Here is a 15,237-nt window from a genome sequence, read left to right on the forward strand (position 1 = left end):
TTCAAATAACAGAAAAAAATCCATCTCAGCTTTAAATAAAATCACAGCTTCCAGTCCCCTTAAAAAAGATAAATGGTCAGTACCTTTTAGCAGATGAATTTGTTTTGTGTTTGTTGATTGTTCTATATGTTTTAATTTAAAAACTAATCAAAGTGGCATGACGATGTTTACACTATAGCTGACTCCCTGTAAAACACATTGTACTGCAGTTTTGAATTGGATCTCAACACCCGGGCATATTTATCAGAGAGGGCTAGTAAATACAAAACACTCAACAAACGAGAAAATATTTAAAGGACTAAAGAAATTAAGTAAAATTCGATTAGCTTCTCTCCTGAAAATCTTAGGATGATTTGCAGTCTTACAAAAGAGTACGTGTATTTAATACATTTAGACACGTTAGTAAATAACTAAAACAACTACACTGGAAATTCCATCCTAAATTTTTCCAAACGTTGGATTTGTCCTAATATATGTCACAAAGTCTCATTTGGCCACACGTGTCCATGGATGCTAAATATAATTGTATTTGTAATATTCAAAATTAATTTGTGTCTCACACATCTTTTCAAAACAACAACAACAACAACAACAACAACAACAGCCCGGACCATTTTCTTAAATGTTTTGTCATGAACATATTGTGAATATAATTAAATTAATAACAAGATTATTCTGGAATTTTCGTACATTACTTACTGACGGAAATTACAGAATTACCTTTACAGTGAAAAAATACCGCGGTGCTTGCCACCGAAAAATACCCTGGCAAACTTTTTATACTGATAATACCTCTCACCTCGAACGTAAGCCGAAGTGACCTATTTTTCAACTTCATCATTATTTCAACCACCATGCACAAGAACCCTATTTTTAGTAAAAGTTATACAGAATAACTCAAGGAAAAATAACTGCGGTGCTGTGAAATGGTACAAGAGTTACAATATCTTTAAATGTAATGCATCATCTCTTGACATAACATTTAGTTTTGGTCTACCTTTGCTGTTTTATTTCTCTGTCATATATCTATAAAGCAAAGGTTTAACTAATGTGTTTGTTTTCCAAATTTCTGTGCGACATATTTGACCAGATTCATCATCTTCTCTGTCTCTTCCTCTCGCCAGTTCGCCCCAGGTTCGGATTTTGACTGCATAGCAACGAAAGCTGATGGGGGCCGGGTGACCTCGGTTGGTTGCATAGCAACAAAAACTGATGCGGGTCGGGTGACCTCGGCTAGGTAATGTTGGACAATCCAACTCTACATCAATATATTAAAAGGAAATTTGGGGAATTCGATTGGAGTACATTTTACAGGACAAACGGAATGTAATCTACACATATTGTCCCACAGAAAGCATGTAGGCTTTACATTGTGTAGAATCTGCGCATAATTAATCTATAAATATCGAAATAAAACAAAAACAAGACAACCAACAAATCAAGTTTTTACAGGTGAATGATATATATTATATATGTATTTTCTTTTAATACATATATTCGACGAACTTCTGCTTGTTTTAGACACGATTATAAATTCTTATATATCTTGAAAGTAATACATTTAATTTTCCCACCACACAACAAGTAAATGATACAGAAAGAGTGCTGACTGTTAATCTAACTCCTTTGTCAACTCGATGCGACTGTCATTTGTGTAAAAACTTACAAGTAACGGCGTGCTGATGAAAAAAGATGACCATTGTTTCTGCAACTTGTACATGAACATGAGAAGCATATTTTCAGTAAGCTCTTGTATACTTGTGAAGGCTAAATTAACGACGATGTTTATCCATTTGGCTTTTTAGCGCCTGAACATGTCATGACAAAGCTAACACTAGCTGGGGAAATGATTCCGGAAATACACCCAGGACCAGAATAGTACCGCAACTGTTCTTCAGCTCACCGTACTGTAGAGTGAAAATGAGCACCAAAAATTTAATTCCGAAACTGTTGATATTAAAACTGATATTTACGCTTAATTCGCGAAAGATTACAATGTGCGAAATTATAACCTTTCCATTGAATGCATACAACTTATTTATGAAGTCTAACTGACTTAAGCTTTCCCAACGATGCCGATACTGTACTACTCTTTTAGCGCATAAGGTAAATGATGTTTGAGAAAACGAACAAATTAAATGTGATATATTATCTGTTTCCCGTCGATTACTGCAAAAATGGAGACGCGTGGATTAATGAAGACAAACACTGCACCAATTTTCATTGCATGTGGAAAATAAACTACAACACTATTGGCATGTGATGACAGAGCACCGCCTAGTCCTAATCTTCAGGTCCCTACTTAATGATCAAATAAAGAGGAAGGATTAGAAGTTAAACGTCGGAAATAGACTTTAGAATGTTTGTTGCTCCTTCTTGGTAAACATTACACCTTAATATCCTTGGTTCGCACCTGACTATATATATCTGACAAGAACAGTCTAAAACCTTAGCACATCTTCACAATTGGACAGTGGTAAATTTGGTGTAACCTTGAAGGGAAGACAGCATCATTGACTAGTATTCACTGAATTCATTGGCAAAAACAGCATGTTTATTTCGTTACTTTTCACCGGTTTTGTAGTGGGTAAGTAATTTCTTATAATATAAATTGATAGATTAAGTAATACAGAACTAAACAGGTCAATCAGTTACTGATAAATGTAAATACAGTACTCCCTCGTTACAAAACGGTCCATGGGAGCCATACAGTATACCCGCCTTATAGTGAGACCGCCTTGTAATGAAGGATATTGTACGTATAATTCAATTACTAAATAATTTAATGTGATCCGTGGCCATTCCCTTTCACAGGAACAGTACTATAACGAGGGGCTTTTTAGTGAGGGAGTACTGTGGTCTAACGGGTTCTAAACTTCAATATATTTTAAAGGAAATTTTCAGTTATTTGTACAATTTTTATACCAAATGTTTGGAAATGGCTTCTTCAGCCACTAAACTTCCTTTAAAGTGTACTATAAACACATAAAACATTGAAATTTATATAAATTGACATCAAATGCCAAGGATCTAGAATAAGAATCAGTAGAAATGGGTAACAGATATCTTTTTTTTAAGTTGCATTGGCGTCTGGAGTTCTATGTTATCACGATACTAGTAATAAGAACGATATACAATCTTACTTTCGTGCTTAGGTTTCTTATTTAATTTCTTTTCTTTGTAATTTCCATTTAGTATGATATTTTAGTAGATATCGTAGGACATCCTTTCCAAGGGTTCATTTGTCCTCTTTTAAATTAACGATGTCCCCGTTGTCAAAGATTAGCCGCTTAACTCCCTTTTTGATGTATCTCTTATCATATGTGGAATAACTCAGCGTAGAAGCCACTGTTTGTATTGAAAATATAACATGCTAGACCTTCTAATGGAACCCCACGTTCATTTCTGACGCAAACTAAGTGTGTGATAATTGTAGGAATCCGAGTAGATCAGAGGTCTCAAACATGCGGCCCGTCTAGCAGTATCCTGTAGCCCGCAAAATGATTGGCGTCACAATGTGTCATGAGAAGTAACAGATGTGGTGCGGTCCTAGAGCCATCAAAAATGCCACCGTGCGGCCCTCAAAATGGGTTTGAGACCCCTGGAGTAGATCATGGCAGTATCTGATTAGATTGTGTTGGCATTTTTTTAACAAAAATCCTCTTGTCACATATACGATACTCGTCTGTTTTGAAACATCTCTTTCAAGTTTGCACATTCATTATGAAGAATGAATTCACTACGATTCAGTTTAAAAATCTACTTTGCTTAATTATAACCAAATATATAATCATTGAACAAAATGGTAGTTTTACCAGTGTCTATTCTGGACACATTCATACGTAGCACACAAAAAACAAACCCATGGCGCGAAGTCTAGATTCAATTTGAAAACACCAACTTTTCCAATTACAGTCCTCATACAACTAGGAGAATTCCTCAATAATTTGTAACAAGGGTCTCAAATCAAGTCTACAGTTTTGATTATGCTATCTTTATAGATAGTACAAATTATCTACAATAAAATCAGCTTTATAATTATATATAAATGTTTAGCTGCATTGATATAATTTTATTACAATTATTTTGGTGACCCCGGGTGGTCGAGTGGTCTAAAGTGTTTGCCTTTACCAATCAATGTGGGTATTTGAGAACGGTATTTTGAAAAACTAAATTTCCAAGCTTTCCAGTCTTAGTGCGGTCCATTATATGGGACATAAATGATAAAGCATAACGCTTTTATTTTATTATTGACACCACAAAGATAAACTGTTATACTTTAAGAAAATTCATTACCACGCTGCCTGGATAAAGAATACGTGTACTGGTCTATGAAACTGGAACGGATGTATAGTAATCTCTAAATATATAAAACAGACTTATCTTTAAACCTATTTTGAGCTAAATACGTAAGAAGTGGAAGACAAAGTTAGCAAATTAGAAGCAAATGTTTGACGGTCGTTTTTAAGCCTGTTAAATGAAATACTGTATATCCAGAACGTCTCTGAATGAATTCACAATAATCCCAAAACAATATTTAGTCAAAACAGTGATATGAACACTTTGTAATTCCAATAAATAATTTAAATAAATGATTCCCCCCTCGAATGATATCATAACACAAAATTAAATACTTCTGCAGACTGAAAATAAGATAAGAACAGTAATTAGAATGGGAATGAATAATTGTTCACTTCTTTCTCTATATATAAATCGTCACAACGTTATTACGACTATATGTCGCAATACATTCCTACTTAATCTATGTCACGATACCTCCCCACCTGACGTATGTAACACAACACAACCGCACCTGACTTATGTGGCAATACTCAGTAATACTAATGGAAAATTATCCCAAACTATAAACAGGTTCACGATCAAGAATGGCGATAAAACTTAAATCCAAGTAACTAACCTATTTCTAGTTTGAATTATCTAAAAATATAACATATAACCATGCACAAAAATTAGTTATGTAATATGTTGCTTATAAATGATCATTACAATCTATAATCATGGGCAAAAATTAAACACAATATATTCATAACAAATACCAAACTGGGTATGTTACATTATAAATGATTAAGTTTCATCTGCAGTGCGCATGTCACCCTGATTCAGGAATACAATATCTAGAATCGGAACGTCTTTTCCCTCAAGTCGAGAAAGAAACCTCGGATTTATTTCCTCGCCGTTGAGAACTATATTCTGAACTACTTTTATTCATTTGGAATGAATGGCAACAGAAGGAGACAAAGTAAAAATCCAAACATCGTCGTCCTTTGCTGTTTTAACATATGTGGTGGATCACCAAACACATCAAACTGATGTGTATTCCTGCAAGTATCTCCGAGGTATATTTCTCTACCTAGCAGAAATGGCCGATCGATGTTCCAATCGACTCTACCTGGTTATGGTCACCTTTCGTGGAACGTTCAGTTGACGTCATATTATGTCAAGTGTAATATTAAATCCAGTAATGTCTTCTCCCTTAGAAATTCTCCCCCTACGCAGTTGTCTTATATATCATAGTACTCCGCCTTCCTTGTAACACTACATTCTCTCTCTCTCTCTCTCTCTCTCTCTCTCTCTCTGGTAGGGCAACAATATAATAAGAGTAGACCAACATATGAAATGAATGTAACAGAAGCTGACAATGGAGGCATGTTGAACATGCCCCGAAAATCGTAAAATGTATAGTGAAAAAGATTAAACATTGAGGTCACAGATGGACACTCACACGGACGCCAAACTGATCGCTGTGGAGTTTAAGCTAATGCGATCCCGCCATCCAGTAGTTAAGAAAATAAAAACGAAAATTAAGACATTTAAATCTTGTATCACCATAAGTAACCAGAAAATAAAAACTACCTTGTATATTTTCTAGAACCCGAGTTTTATACACAGATCTTTGTTACTTGCATGTAGTCGCCATAGCAGGCTTGATTGGAACTAGAAATGCAACCCCTCGTCTGTTTATAATATTGCACCCAGACGTGATTGCTGTTATCTAAATTCGGAATAATCGTCCATATGTCTCTTTACCCACCGGAAACAGATAACATCTGAGAGCAAATTAATGACCAAATGGAGACATCTTAATCAATTCAACAACGCATACCGGGGTGTTGTTGGTTTTATCCCATGTGCCAAGCTTATGACGAAAATTGACTTAGTGCTTATAAAGTACACATGCAATTCTGATACAATTTACAACAGCACTCCTTTTTTTCTGTTTCTATTGCTCTTTGTAGGTTCGGTTCATTTATTTGTTATATCTTCGTCCATTAAAAAATACATGTCAGCACTGCCAGTAACTTTCGAAAACAACTAGTCTACAGAGCATTGTTTAATGCGAATGTGTGTAAGTATGTGTGTAAGTATGCGTGTAAGTATGTGTGTAAGTATGTGTGTAATCATGCGTGTAAGTATGTGTGTAATCATGCGTGTAAGTAAGTGTGTAAGTATGTATAAAGCTATATCTATCACCAACATCATTTCTTGTGAGCCTTTGCCATTGACATTTTAAACAAAATTGTGAAAGTTGTGAATGACGTGCCAGAAAACACTCATTGTAAACTCTGATTCGCTCATTTATGAGACTGGTTTAAAATTATATCATGCATTTCAGGGTTTAGTTTGTGATAACTATTAAGGCAAAATTTATATATTTCAGGGGCAATTCCACTGGCATACACCCAAGGTAAATGCACATCTCTCTCTCTCTCGTTTATCGACTACGAATCTCTGTTTTTCTTTTCGTTTCTTTCAGTCTATTTAAGGAGTTTTATTCTTTCGTTTGCTTGGACATCTTTCTGAAATAACTGTTATTAAGTCCCATCTCTAACGATGTCTGTCTGAGATTTTATTAAGCTCGGTCTCGAACTTGTTTGAAAAGAGATATTTTTAAGCCCGTCTTGAACTTGACTAGTCCGTCTTGACCGCATGGACATATTTCGTTTATTCGAGCATCAAAGCAACTTTTTCCCAATCACTAATTGAATTTCAATACCTTCTTACATGATTTCTTTATCTTATCGATCCCGGCCGCAGGACACCGTCATCATAATTGAATAATTGATGAAAACGTTCTCGGTGGAGGAGGGGAGGGCATAGTCTCGTATGTTTTCCTGTGTCTGAGTTTGTATGTTTGACTATCTATGCTTGACTGTATTATTTTTGTCTTTGTGTTCAATCGGTCATATAGTGATACGCCTGTAAAGCCGTCTGGACTTCCGTAAGACGTGGGTTACGTTTCGCATTTTTTTCTTCTTCAGTTTCAGGCATCGGTGTACATCCTTTTTCCAAAAACACATTTCTAGTTACAAATATGAATTTCTGTTTTTGATAAACCATGACCTTATCACTGCCATTATTTATTTATTTATTTATTTATTTATTTATTTATTTATTTTTAAATTTATTTATTTATATAGACTGTCATAGTTTCACGTCTGCAGATGAAAATCTATATTTACAATTATCACAAGGTCAGCCCCTCACCCGTGTTGATATAGTTTTTGGGGTTAGGGATATGTTAGCAATTACCGGTGTGTGTCTAATGCGTACGCAGGATTGTTCCGGAATGATTTTCTTGCAGCAAAATTGCACATTATAATGAACAGATGGCATCAGACTCACATATCGTCCATTAGTATCAACACAGATTAGGCGCTTGATTTATTGGACTCTCACGAAGTATCTGAGTTGTATTATGACAAAGGCAAAATACAGAACGGACAAGAGGGGAGGGGGTTGCGTTCATTATTTTACTCAAGAGGAACGATGTTACGTTAATTATATTACTCAAGAGGGAATGGGGTTATGTTCATTATTTTACTCGAGAGGGAAGGATGTTACATTCATTATTTTGCTCAAGAGTGAACGATGTTACATCCTTTATTTTACTCAAGAATGAACGAGATTACGTGCTTTATTTTACTCAAGAGGGCATGATGTTACGTTCATTATCTTGCTAGGTAGGGAAGGAGATTGCTTTCGTTTGATGCTCTGCATCAAAATAAATTAAAAATTATGGAAATAAGAACATTTTAAACAAACAAGCAAAAATCATGATTAATTTGAAGAAAACTCGAAGCTAAAGATATTGAGCAGATATAATGGTAACATTTTAAAGTCCCACATTTTAAACCTTACCCAAACCCTACTGAAACAGACCATCTTCATAGTGACTCCGTGCCACAGACAACACTGAAACTCACCCACTCCATAGTAACTTCGTGTCACAAACCCCACTGAAACTCACCAACCTGAGTGACCCAGTGTCACAAACCCTACCGAAATTCACCCATCCCATAGTGACTCCGTGTCACAAGCCTCACTCAAACTCACCCATCCCTTAGTGACTCAGTGTCACAGACTCCACTGAAACTCACCCGCCTTATATGAACTCAGTGTCAGAACGTTAAAGTCCGGCAAACATTTGACGCATCTATCTGATACGACTGCATGTGCAATGCTTGATCATAAAATATATGGAACCGGGATTGTCACTGAAATTTATGCACATTTAATTCTTGACCCCCCCCCCCCTTAATGGGCCCCCAAGGGCGGAAGCCAAGAATGATCCCTCTCTCGTAGGTGTTTCCTTTAGGGGCAAGAACACGTTTTGAATTTTCACCCAACCATTTTGGAGATGTGGTACCAATCAGACGGACAAACGGACGGACATGTAGAGATTATTCTAATATCCTTACGCTTCACCCGAAAGCGTAGTTTAAACAAAATCATCAGTTGATCCATGAATGTAAACCACGCCGATGGGAAAATGTTTTCGTTTCCTGTGTTTGTGTGACGCTTGCTTAGACAATTCTAAAATTCAACCTTTTTCACAACAATAGCATATGTGCTTCTTCATGCAGCTGTTTGCAACGATGATCTAATATCGGGTCCCAACGGAATCCCTGACACAAAAATTTCGGCCTCAAGTGAATTTGGTGTTAACGACCCAACCCACGATTACAGTGCGCCTCGCGGTCGCCTCAACACAACGGAAGTGACGGATGCTTCAGGAATTGTTCACATCGGGAGCTGGACAGCAGAAAAGAATGACGTCAACCAGTGGTTACAGGTACTTCTTTTTTGTTGTTGGCACATGAATATTACAGAAGACAGTATACATGTATATAAAAATTTAATGCCATCTTTGAAGTTCTTTTCCATGTATATTGATATAAGAATACTGCACCTTTGATCGCTTAAGCATATATATATATATATATATATATATATATATATATATATATATATCATAAAGTACAGGTTGAGAATCGATAAAATGGTTAATATTTATGGTCAAATATGAGTTCGTGTCAGTAAGGATAGGTGGTAGGTTCGTTCACGTCAAGACCTAGCGGCCTAATGAGCTATACCTTATTTTGTTTGCAAAATATGTTTGAACTATGTATGAAATACAGACTGTGTTTTCAGCAAAACATGACTGTTCCTCTTTTCTTTTGATTTAGTTTGAGCTGAACGAGCCCAGTCTAATAAGAAGTATAACGACGCAGGGTCGCCATGGCTGCTGTAAGCAGTGGGTGACCAAGTTTAGGGTCCTCTACAGCATGGACTGCAAGAACTGGACTCAGGTTGGCGGCCATAATGTCTCCAATATGGTAAATATTTTCAATTTATAGTCTCATTTAATCAGCCTCTCGCGAGACTGGGATATATACACACAAGATGACTCTCTTCGACTTATACTTGTAGATTTTGGGCATTAATACCTTAAACTTGAATCATTTTCTTACAAACGTTTCCACTATGCAAGCAAAATAAACTGTTGTCCTATTTATATGTAGGAATCTCGCCGATTGGGGTAGATGACTGTAAATTTTAGGTCAATCGCACTCTTAAATTAGACATTTCATTTTATATTTTGTTTTAATAAACATGTTTAACTGTAGATATTCAAAGGTAACAGTGACGAAGACACTCCAGAGTCAAACGTGTTCGACTGCCCCGTTATTGCCAAGTGTATCCGGATAAACCCGCAAGACTGGAGCCATCATATATCACTGAGGGCGGAAATCCATGGATGTCCTCTTCCATCAGGTGGAATACTTAATTGGATGTGTCTTCCTTTAACACTTTTCTTATATCTACTCTTCTCTTTTTCCTGGTTTCTTTCTCAAAAATAATTATTTCTTTCTTACTTGCCATGTTGTAAGTATATAACAAATTAAAACCATGCGTCAATAAATGCTGCTTCCATCGCTCACGTGACTGTGACAAATATAACATATTCAGCTGCAACTTTGGATGTTTATGTGTCATACATTTTTAGACAACGATATACTAACCTTATTGACGAATGATAAATTGACCTTATAGACGTATGATAAATTTGCCCTATAGACGTATGATAAATTGACCCTGTAGAGGGATGATAAATTTGCCCTATAGACGTATGATAAATTGACCCTGTAGAGGGATGATAAATTGACCATATAGACGTATGATAAATTTGCCCTATAGACGTATGATAAATTTGCCCTTATAGACGTATGATAAATTGACCATATAGACGTATGATAAATTGACCTTATAGACGTATGATAAATTGACCTTATAGACGTATGATAAATTGACCTTATAGACGTATGATAAATTGACCTTATAGACGTATGATAAATTGACCATATAGACGTATGATAAATTGACCTTATAGACGTATGATAAATTTGCCCTATAGAGGTATGATAAATTGACCCTACAGACGTTGGATAAATTGACCTTATAGACTTATGATAAAATGGCCCTAGAGACGTATGATACATGACTTTCTCTCCCGAATTCACAGTAAATATCAAATGTTTATATTGTAACAATATATTCAAGGAAATAATTTCCAGTAAATATTTCGAACACTCTGTCCATTTGTTTCAGGACAGGTGCAAACTAATTTCCTGTAAATAATTCGTTCATTATGTCCAGTTGCTTTAAGCCAGGCACATATTAATTTTCTGTAAGCATTTCGAACACCGTCCAGTTGTTTTAGGTCAGGCACAAAATAATTTCCTCTAAATATTTAAAATACTGTGTAAATATGTTTAACGCCAGTCACAAAATAATTTCCTAATAAATATTTTGAATATTCTGTCTATTTGCTTTAGGCCAGGCACATAAAATTTCCTGTAAATATTTCGAATACTGTCCATTTGTTTTAGACCAGGAACAAAATAATTTCCTGCAAATATTTCGAACATTCTGTACATTTGCTTTAGGCCAGGCACAGACAACAACTGCAACAACAGCTTTAACAACTGGAGCGGGTACAACATCTACTGGGGCGGGCACAACAACCGGAGTTATAACTACTCAACCCCAAACCACTGGATCTATAACAACTCAGCCCCAAACCACTGGGGTTGTCACAACCCTGCCCCAAACCACTGGGGCCGTAACAACCCAGACCCAAACAACAGGGGCTGCAACAAACCAGTCCCAAACAAGAGGGGCTGCAACAACCCAGTCCCAAACAACAGGGGCTGCAACAACCCAGTCCCAAACCACTGGGGCTGTAACAACCCAGACCCAAACAACAGGAGCTGCAACAAACCAGTCCCAAACAACAGGGGCTGCAACAACCCAGTCCCAAACAACAGGGGCTGCAACAACCCAGCCCCAAACAACAGGGGTTGCAACAACTCACCCCCTAACCACCACTGGGGTGACCTCCGTGATAACTACCACAGCAGGAGCAACTACAAGCACAGCATCAGCGACCACCTCTACGGCTACAACAACTACGACATCAACCACAGGCACAACATCTACTGCAGGTTATTATTATTATTATTATTATTATTATTATTATTGATATAACTACTACGACTACTGTTGCTACTACTTCAGATCATTGCGCTTTGAGAGACTGAATGTATTACGGTAATTCCAACAGAAACGAGTCTTGATGGTGGCAAAATACATAGGACGGTTTAAGAAATTCAAGACTGTAATGCAATACATCATTATAAGTTTGCTTGGTTAGACTGTATGGGTATTATCTCATTTTAATCTTGTTTCAAACCCACACATCAACTATGAAAATATTTTTACAAAATATGCGAAGAGGGAATAATAACATGCGCAGTTTAGTGGATATGAAATTTAGTCTAGAATGCATACACATCCCAAGTACTTCAAGGATACAGTTATGTCGAATCATGAACATCTAGACTGAAAGGAATCAATTAAGAATATTCATGTAATAAAATCTTGATAATAGGAAAACTGGATAAGGAAAACGTTAAACCAGAGGTAACTTAGTGCATATGTAAATGAGTCATTATTAGGATTTTCTCTCGATCTGCATGACAGATAAAATGCTAGGGTTTCCTTGTTTTTTCATCTCAAGCTTAATTGATCGTAGTTCCGAGAATATACTCAAAGAATCTGTACCACACATCGCTTTTCATCCATACAGTCACAGGTTAAATGGCTGATACCAGGACAGGGGTTAACAGTAGTCTAGTGGTTTTCCTCAGCTTTTTAGATTCCTCCGCCTCGAAGATGACACTGATTTTGCGCCTGCGCATGGATCTTGGGCGGCTGGATCTTGGGCGCACAGAGTAAGGAATATGTTTTAAACATTTCTTGGAAACCCGATTTTAATGAGATGCCGTTTTTAAGAACTGTATAGTTGACAAATCTTTTTCAGGTGCTGCTCAACTTGGTGTCCAAGGAAGTAAGTATTTATTGTTATTATTATTATTATTATTATTAATATCATCGTTGTTGATGTTGTTGATGATGATAATGTTGCTGAAATGAAGTTTTAGAACGAGTTATTGAATTTTATGCAAATAAAACACGTTGTCAAGTAAATTAATAAAGAGAAAAAATAATAATGAGAGAAAATATAACTACCCAGTATTAACTAACCTCATAGTTAAATAATATTATGCTTTTTATGGTTTTGTTTGTTCATATCAAATCTTAATTATAAGATTGGACAAACCGTTTTTTGATGTTTCTAAAAGTGATTATTCTAAACCCTGTATTCATTTAAAATTATGGAATACTTAATAATCCACAAAGACGCGTCGTTCTAAACCTTTTTGATGGATATAAAATGATCAGGTGTATATCTATGTTTGCGAGTGCGTGTGTCTTTTGGATATATGGGGAATGGGGGTAGATTGGCACAGGGTGTGTGCCAATGTGCATGTGATTTTACATCATTGGAGTTTTGAAGATGTTGTACTTATTTATTTTCGTACCGTTCGTAATAGTTGACTCCCTTGGATAAAACTTGTATTTTTTTTCCTTCAGATTTATCGGTACTCTTTCCCCCTCTGTTCAAATTATTTCATGGTGGGTACGTTTTACTACATCATCGTAAACTTGGGATATGCGTTCGTTACACATATTTCTGTGCATGCCGCAATTGGCAACTTTTCGGTGAAATTGTTTTAAAATGCATTGTCAGACTTTCTCTGCAAAATTAATTTTTTCTTTCTCTTTGCGCAGAATGCGTTAAATCTTGCAAAGGCTTGCCTAATGGAGATTACCAGTCGTGTTTGGGTTGTGACCACTTTGTTACATGTGTATGGGATTCAATGGTAGCTCAACGGTCCTGCCCTGTCGGACTTAAATGGGACGACAACAAAAAAATTTGTGACTGGGTCAGCAAGACATGCCCTTAACAGACTAAGGGACCAAAGGGACAGGCATAATGCACAGTTATTGGTGGCGTATACAGGAAGATATATTTCAAGGAAAAACTTGAAGTATTTTAACCGCGAAAGTGGCATAAACTTTATTTCTTTTATATATATATAAATATTTCATTACATGTGCACGCCAGTTTGTCATCGAGTATTATGAGATGCGTAAAAAGAAATCATCTGCAAACAACACAAGGAAAAAATGACATTAAAAGAATGCAAATTGTGGTTTGAATGACAAAACATAGCCATATTGTAAATTTAGGGGGCGACAATGAACCGATAAGTGTATATCACGTGCCATATGAAAACTCTTTATTAATTAGACGATAAAAGCGAAAAGGTCAAGTAATAAATATTTAGCAAATGGTGAAACAAATTATACGATTCAAATTCTGGTGTAGTACATACTTGAACTAAACAAAAAAATCCGGTGACCTCAGCTTACACATGTTTAGGGAATATTATTACTATTTTCTTATATTTGCTTTTTAGCAGTAAATGTATTTTTACGAAAATTTGTTTGCATCATTTTTTAAAACAAGATTGTATACCTTTTCTTGCATTATCCTCCTTCACTAAACTTATACTCTTTAGACTACGTACTCTCTAAACTACGTACTCTCTAGACTATGTACATTCTTGACTGCATACTCACTAAACTACATACTCCCTAGAGGTCTAGACTATATACTCTCTTAACTACTTACTCTTTCACCTACATACTCTCTAGACTACACACCCTCTAAACTAATACTCACTAAACTGCATACCCCCGTGAATATATACTCTCTCTACTACATACTCTCTGAACTACATACTCTCTCTATACTACACACCTTCTAAACTAATACTCACTAAACTACATACCCCCGTGAATATATACTCTCTCTACTACATACTCTCTGAACTACATACTCTCTAGACTACATACTCTATAAATTGCATACTTTATAGACAAATACTCTCTAGACTATATACTCTCTAGAATACACACCCTCTAAACTAACATTCACTAATCTACACACTCTCTAGACTACATACTCCATAAAGGGCGCTCTAGAGACATAAACTTCATACAGACAGACAGATGGAAGGTGAACTTTTTGGACATATACAGTGGAGACAATGCTAGCATATTACTATGTTACTTTCATGTATTGTGGCTAAGATTTCGTTGACTATTGTGTTTGAGGAAACTGTAAATGATCCAAAAACACAACTAACCAAAATGGCTGATCCCATGTGTTCAAAGAATCAGCATGAATTAGTCTATAGTACGCTATCTTTAGCAATTATTAAAATAGGGGAAAAGAATTTTGCGAGAATAGACAATACCAGATGCTGAAAGTGCAATGAATGAACTACAAAATATATGAAAAGTAAACTATTTACTTCTGAAGTACAGGCAGTAAACATGAGCAAAGTGGAGCTAACAGTTTTTTTTTTTTAAACATTTGAAGGAATTCCAAACTGTATACCTCTAATTCAAGTGAGACTTATCAATCATACACCAAAGTTAAGGGTATTAAAAGTTCTTTTG

The 15,237-nt window shown here is 35.9% G+C and overlaps 1 protein-coding gene across 1 annotated transcript in view; it reads left to right on the forward strand.

Annotated features, from left to right (window-relative positions):
- LOC149793028 (uncharacterized) overlaps window positions 1–14,149 on the forward strand; it is a 103,936-nt gene extending 89,787 nt beyond the window's left edge. Inside the window, exons 78-84 of the mRNA XM_089968939.1 lie at window positions 6,680–6,706; window positions 8,886–9,094; window positions 9,489–9,638; window positions 9,930–10,077; window positions 11,250–11,807; window positions 12,686–12,712; window positions 13,498–14,149. Coding sequence (XP_089825065.1) covers window positions 6,680–6,706; window positions 8,886–9,094; window positions 9,489–9,638; window positions 9,930–10,077; window positions 11,250–11,807; window positions 12,686–12,712; window positions 13,498–13,673 — 1,295 coding nt within the window. The 3' untranslated portion in view covers window positions 13,674–14,149. The remainder of the gene's footprint in view (window positions 1–6,679; window positions 6,707–8,885; window positions 9,095–9,488; window positions 9,639–9,929; window positions 10,078–11,249; window positions 11,808–12,685; window positions 12,713–13,497) is intronic.
- The last annotated feature ends 1,088 nt before the right edge of the window (window positions 14,150–15,237 follow it).

Source organism: Sinohyriopsis cumingii, chromosome 8, assembly GCF_028554795.1.
Source record: "Sinohyriopsis cumingii isolate HCF-2022 chromosome 8, ASM2855479v2, whole genome shotgun sequence".
Classification (NCBI taxonomy): Eukaryota; Metazoa; Mollusca; class Bivalvia; order Unionida; family Unionidae; genus Sinohyriopsis; species Sinohyriopsis cumingii.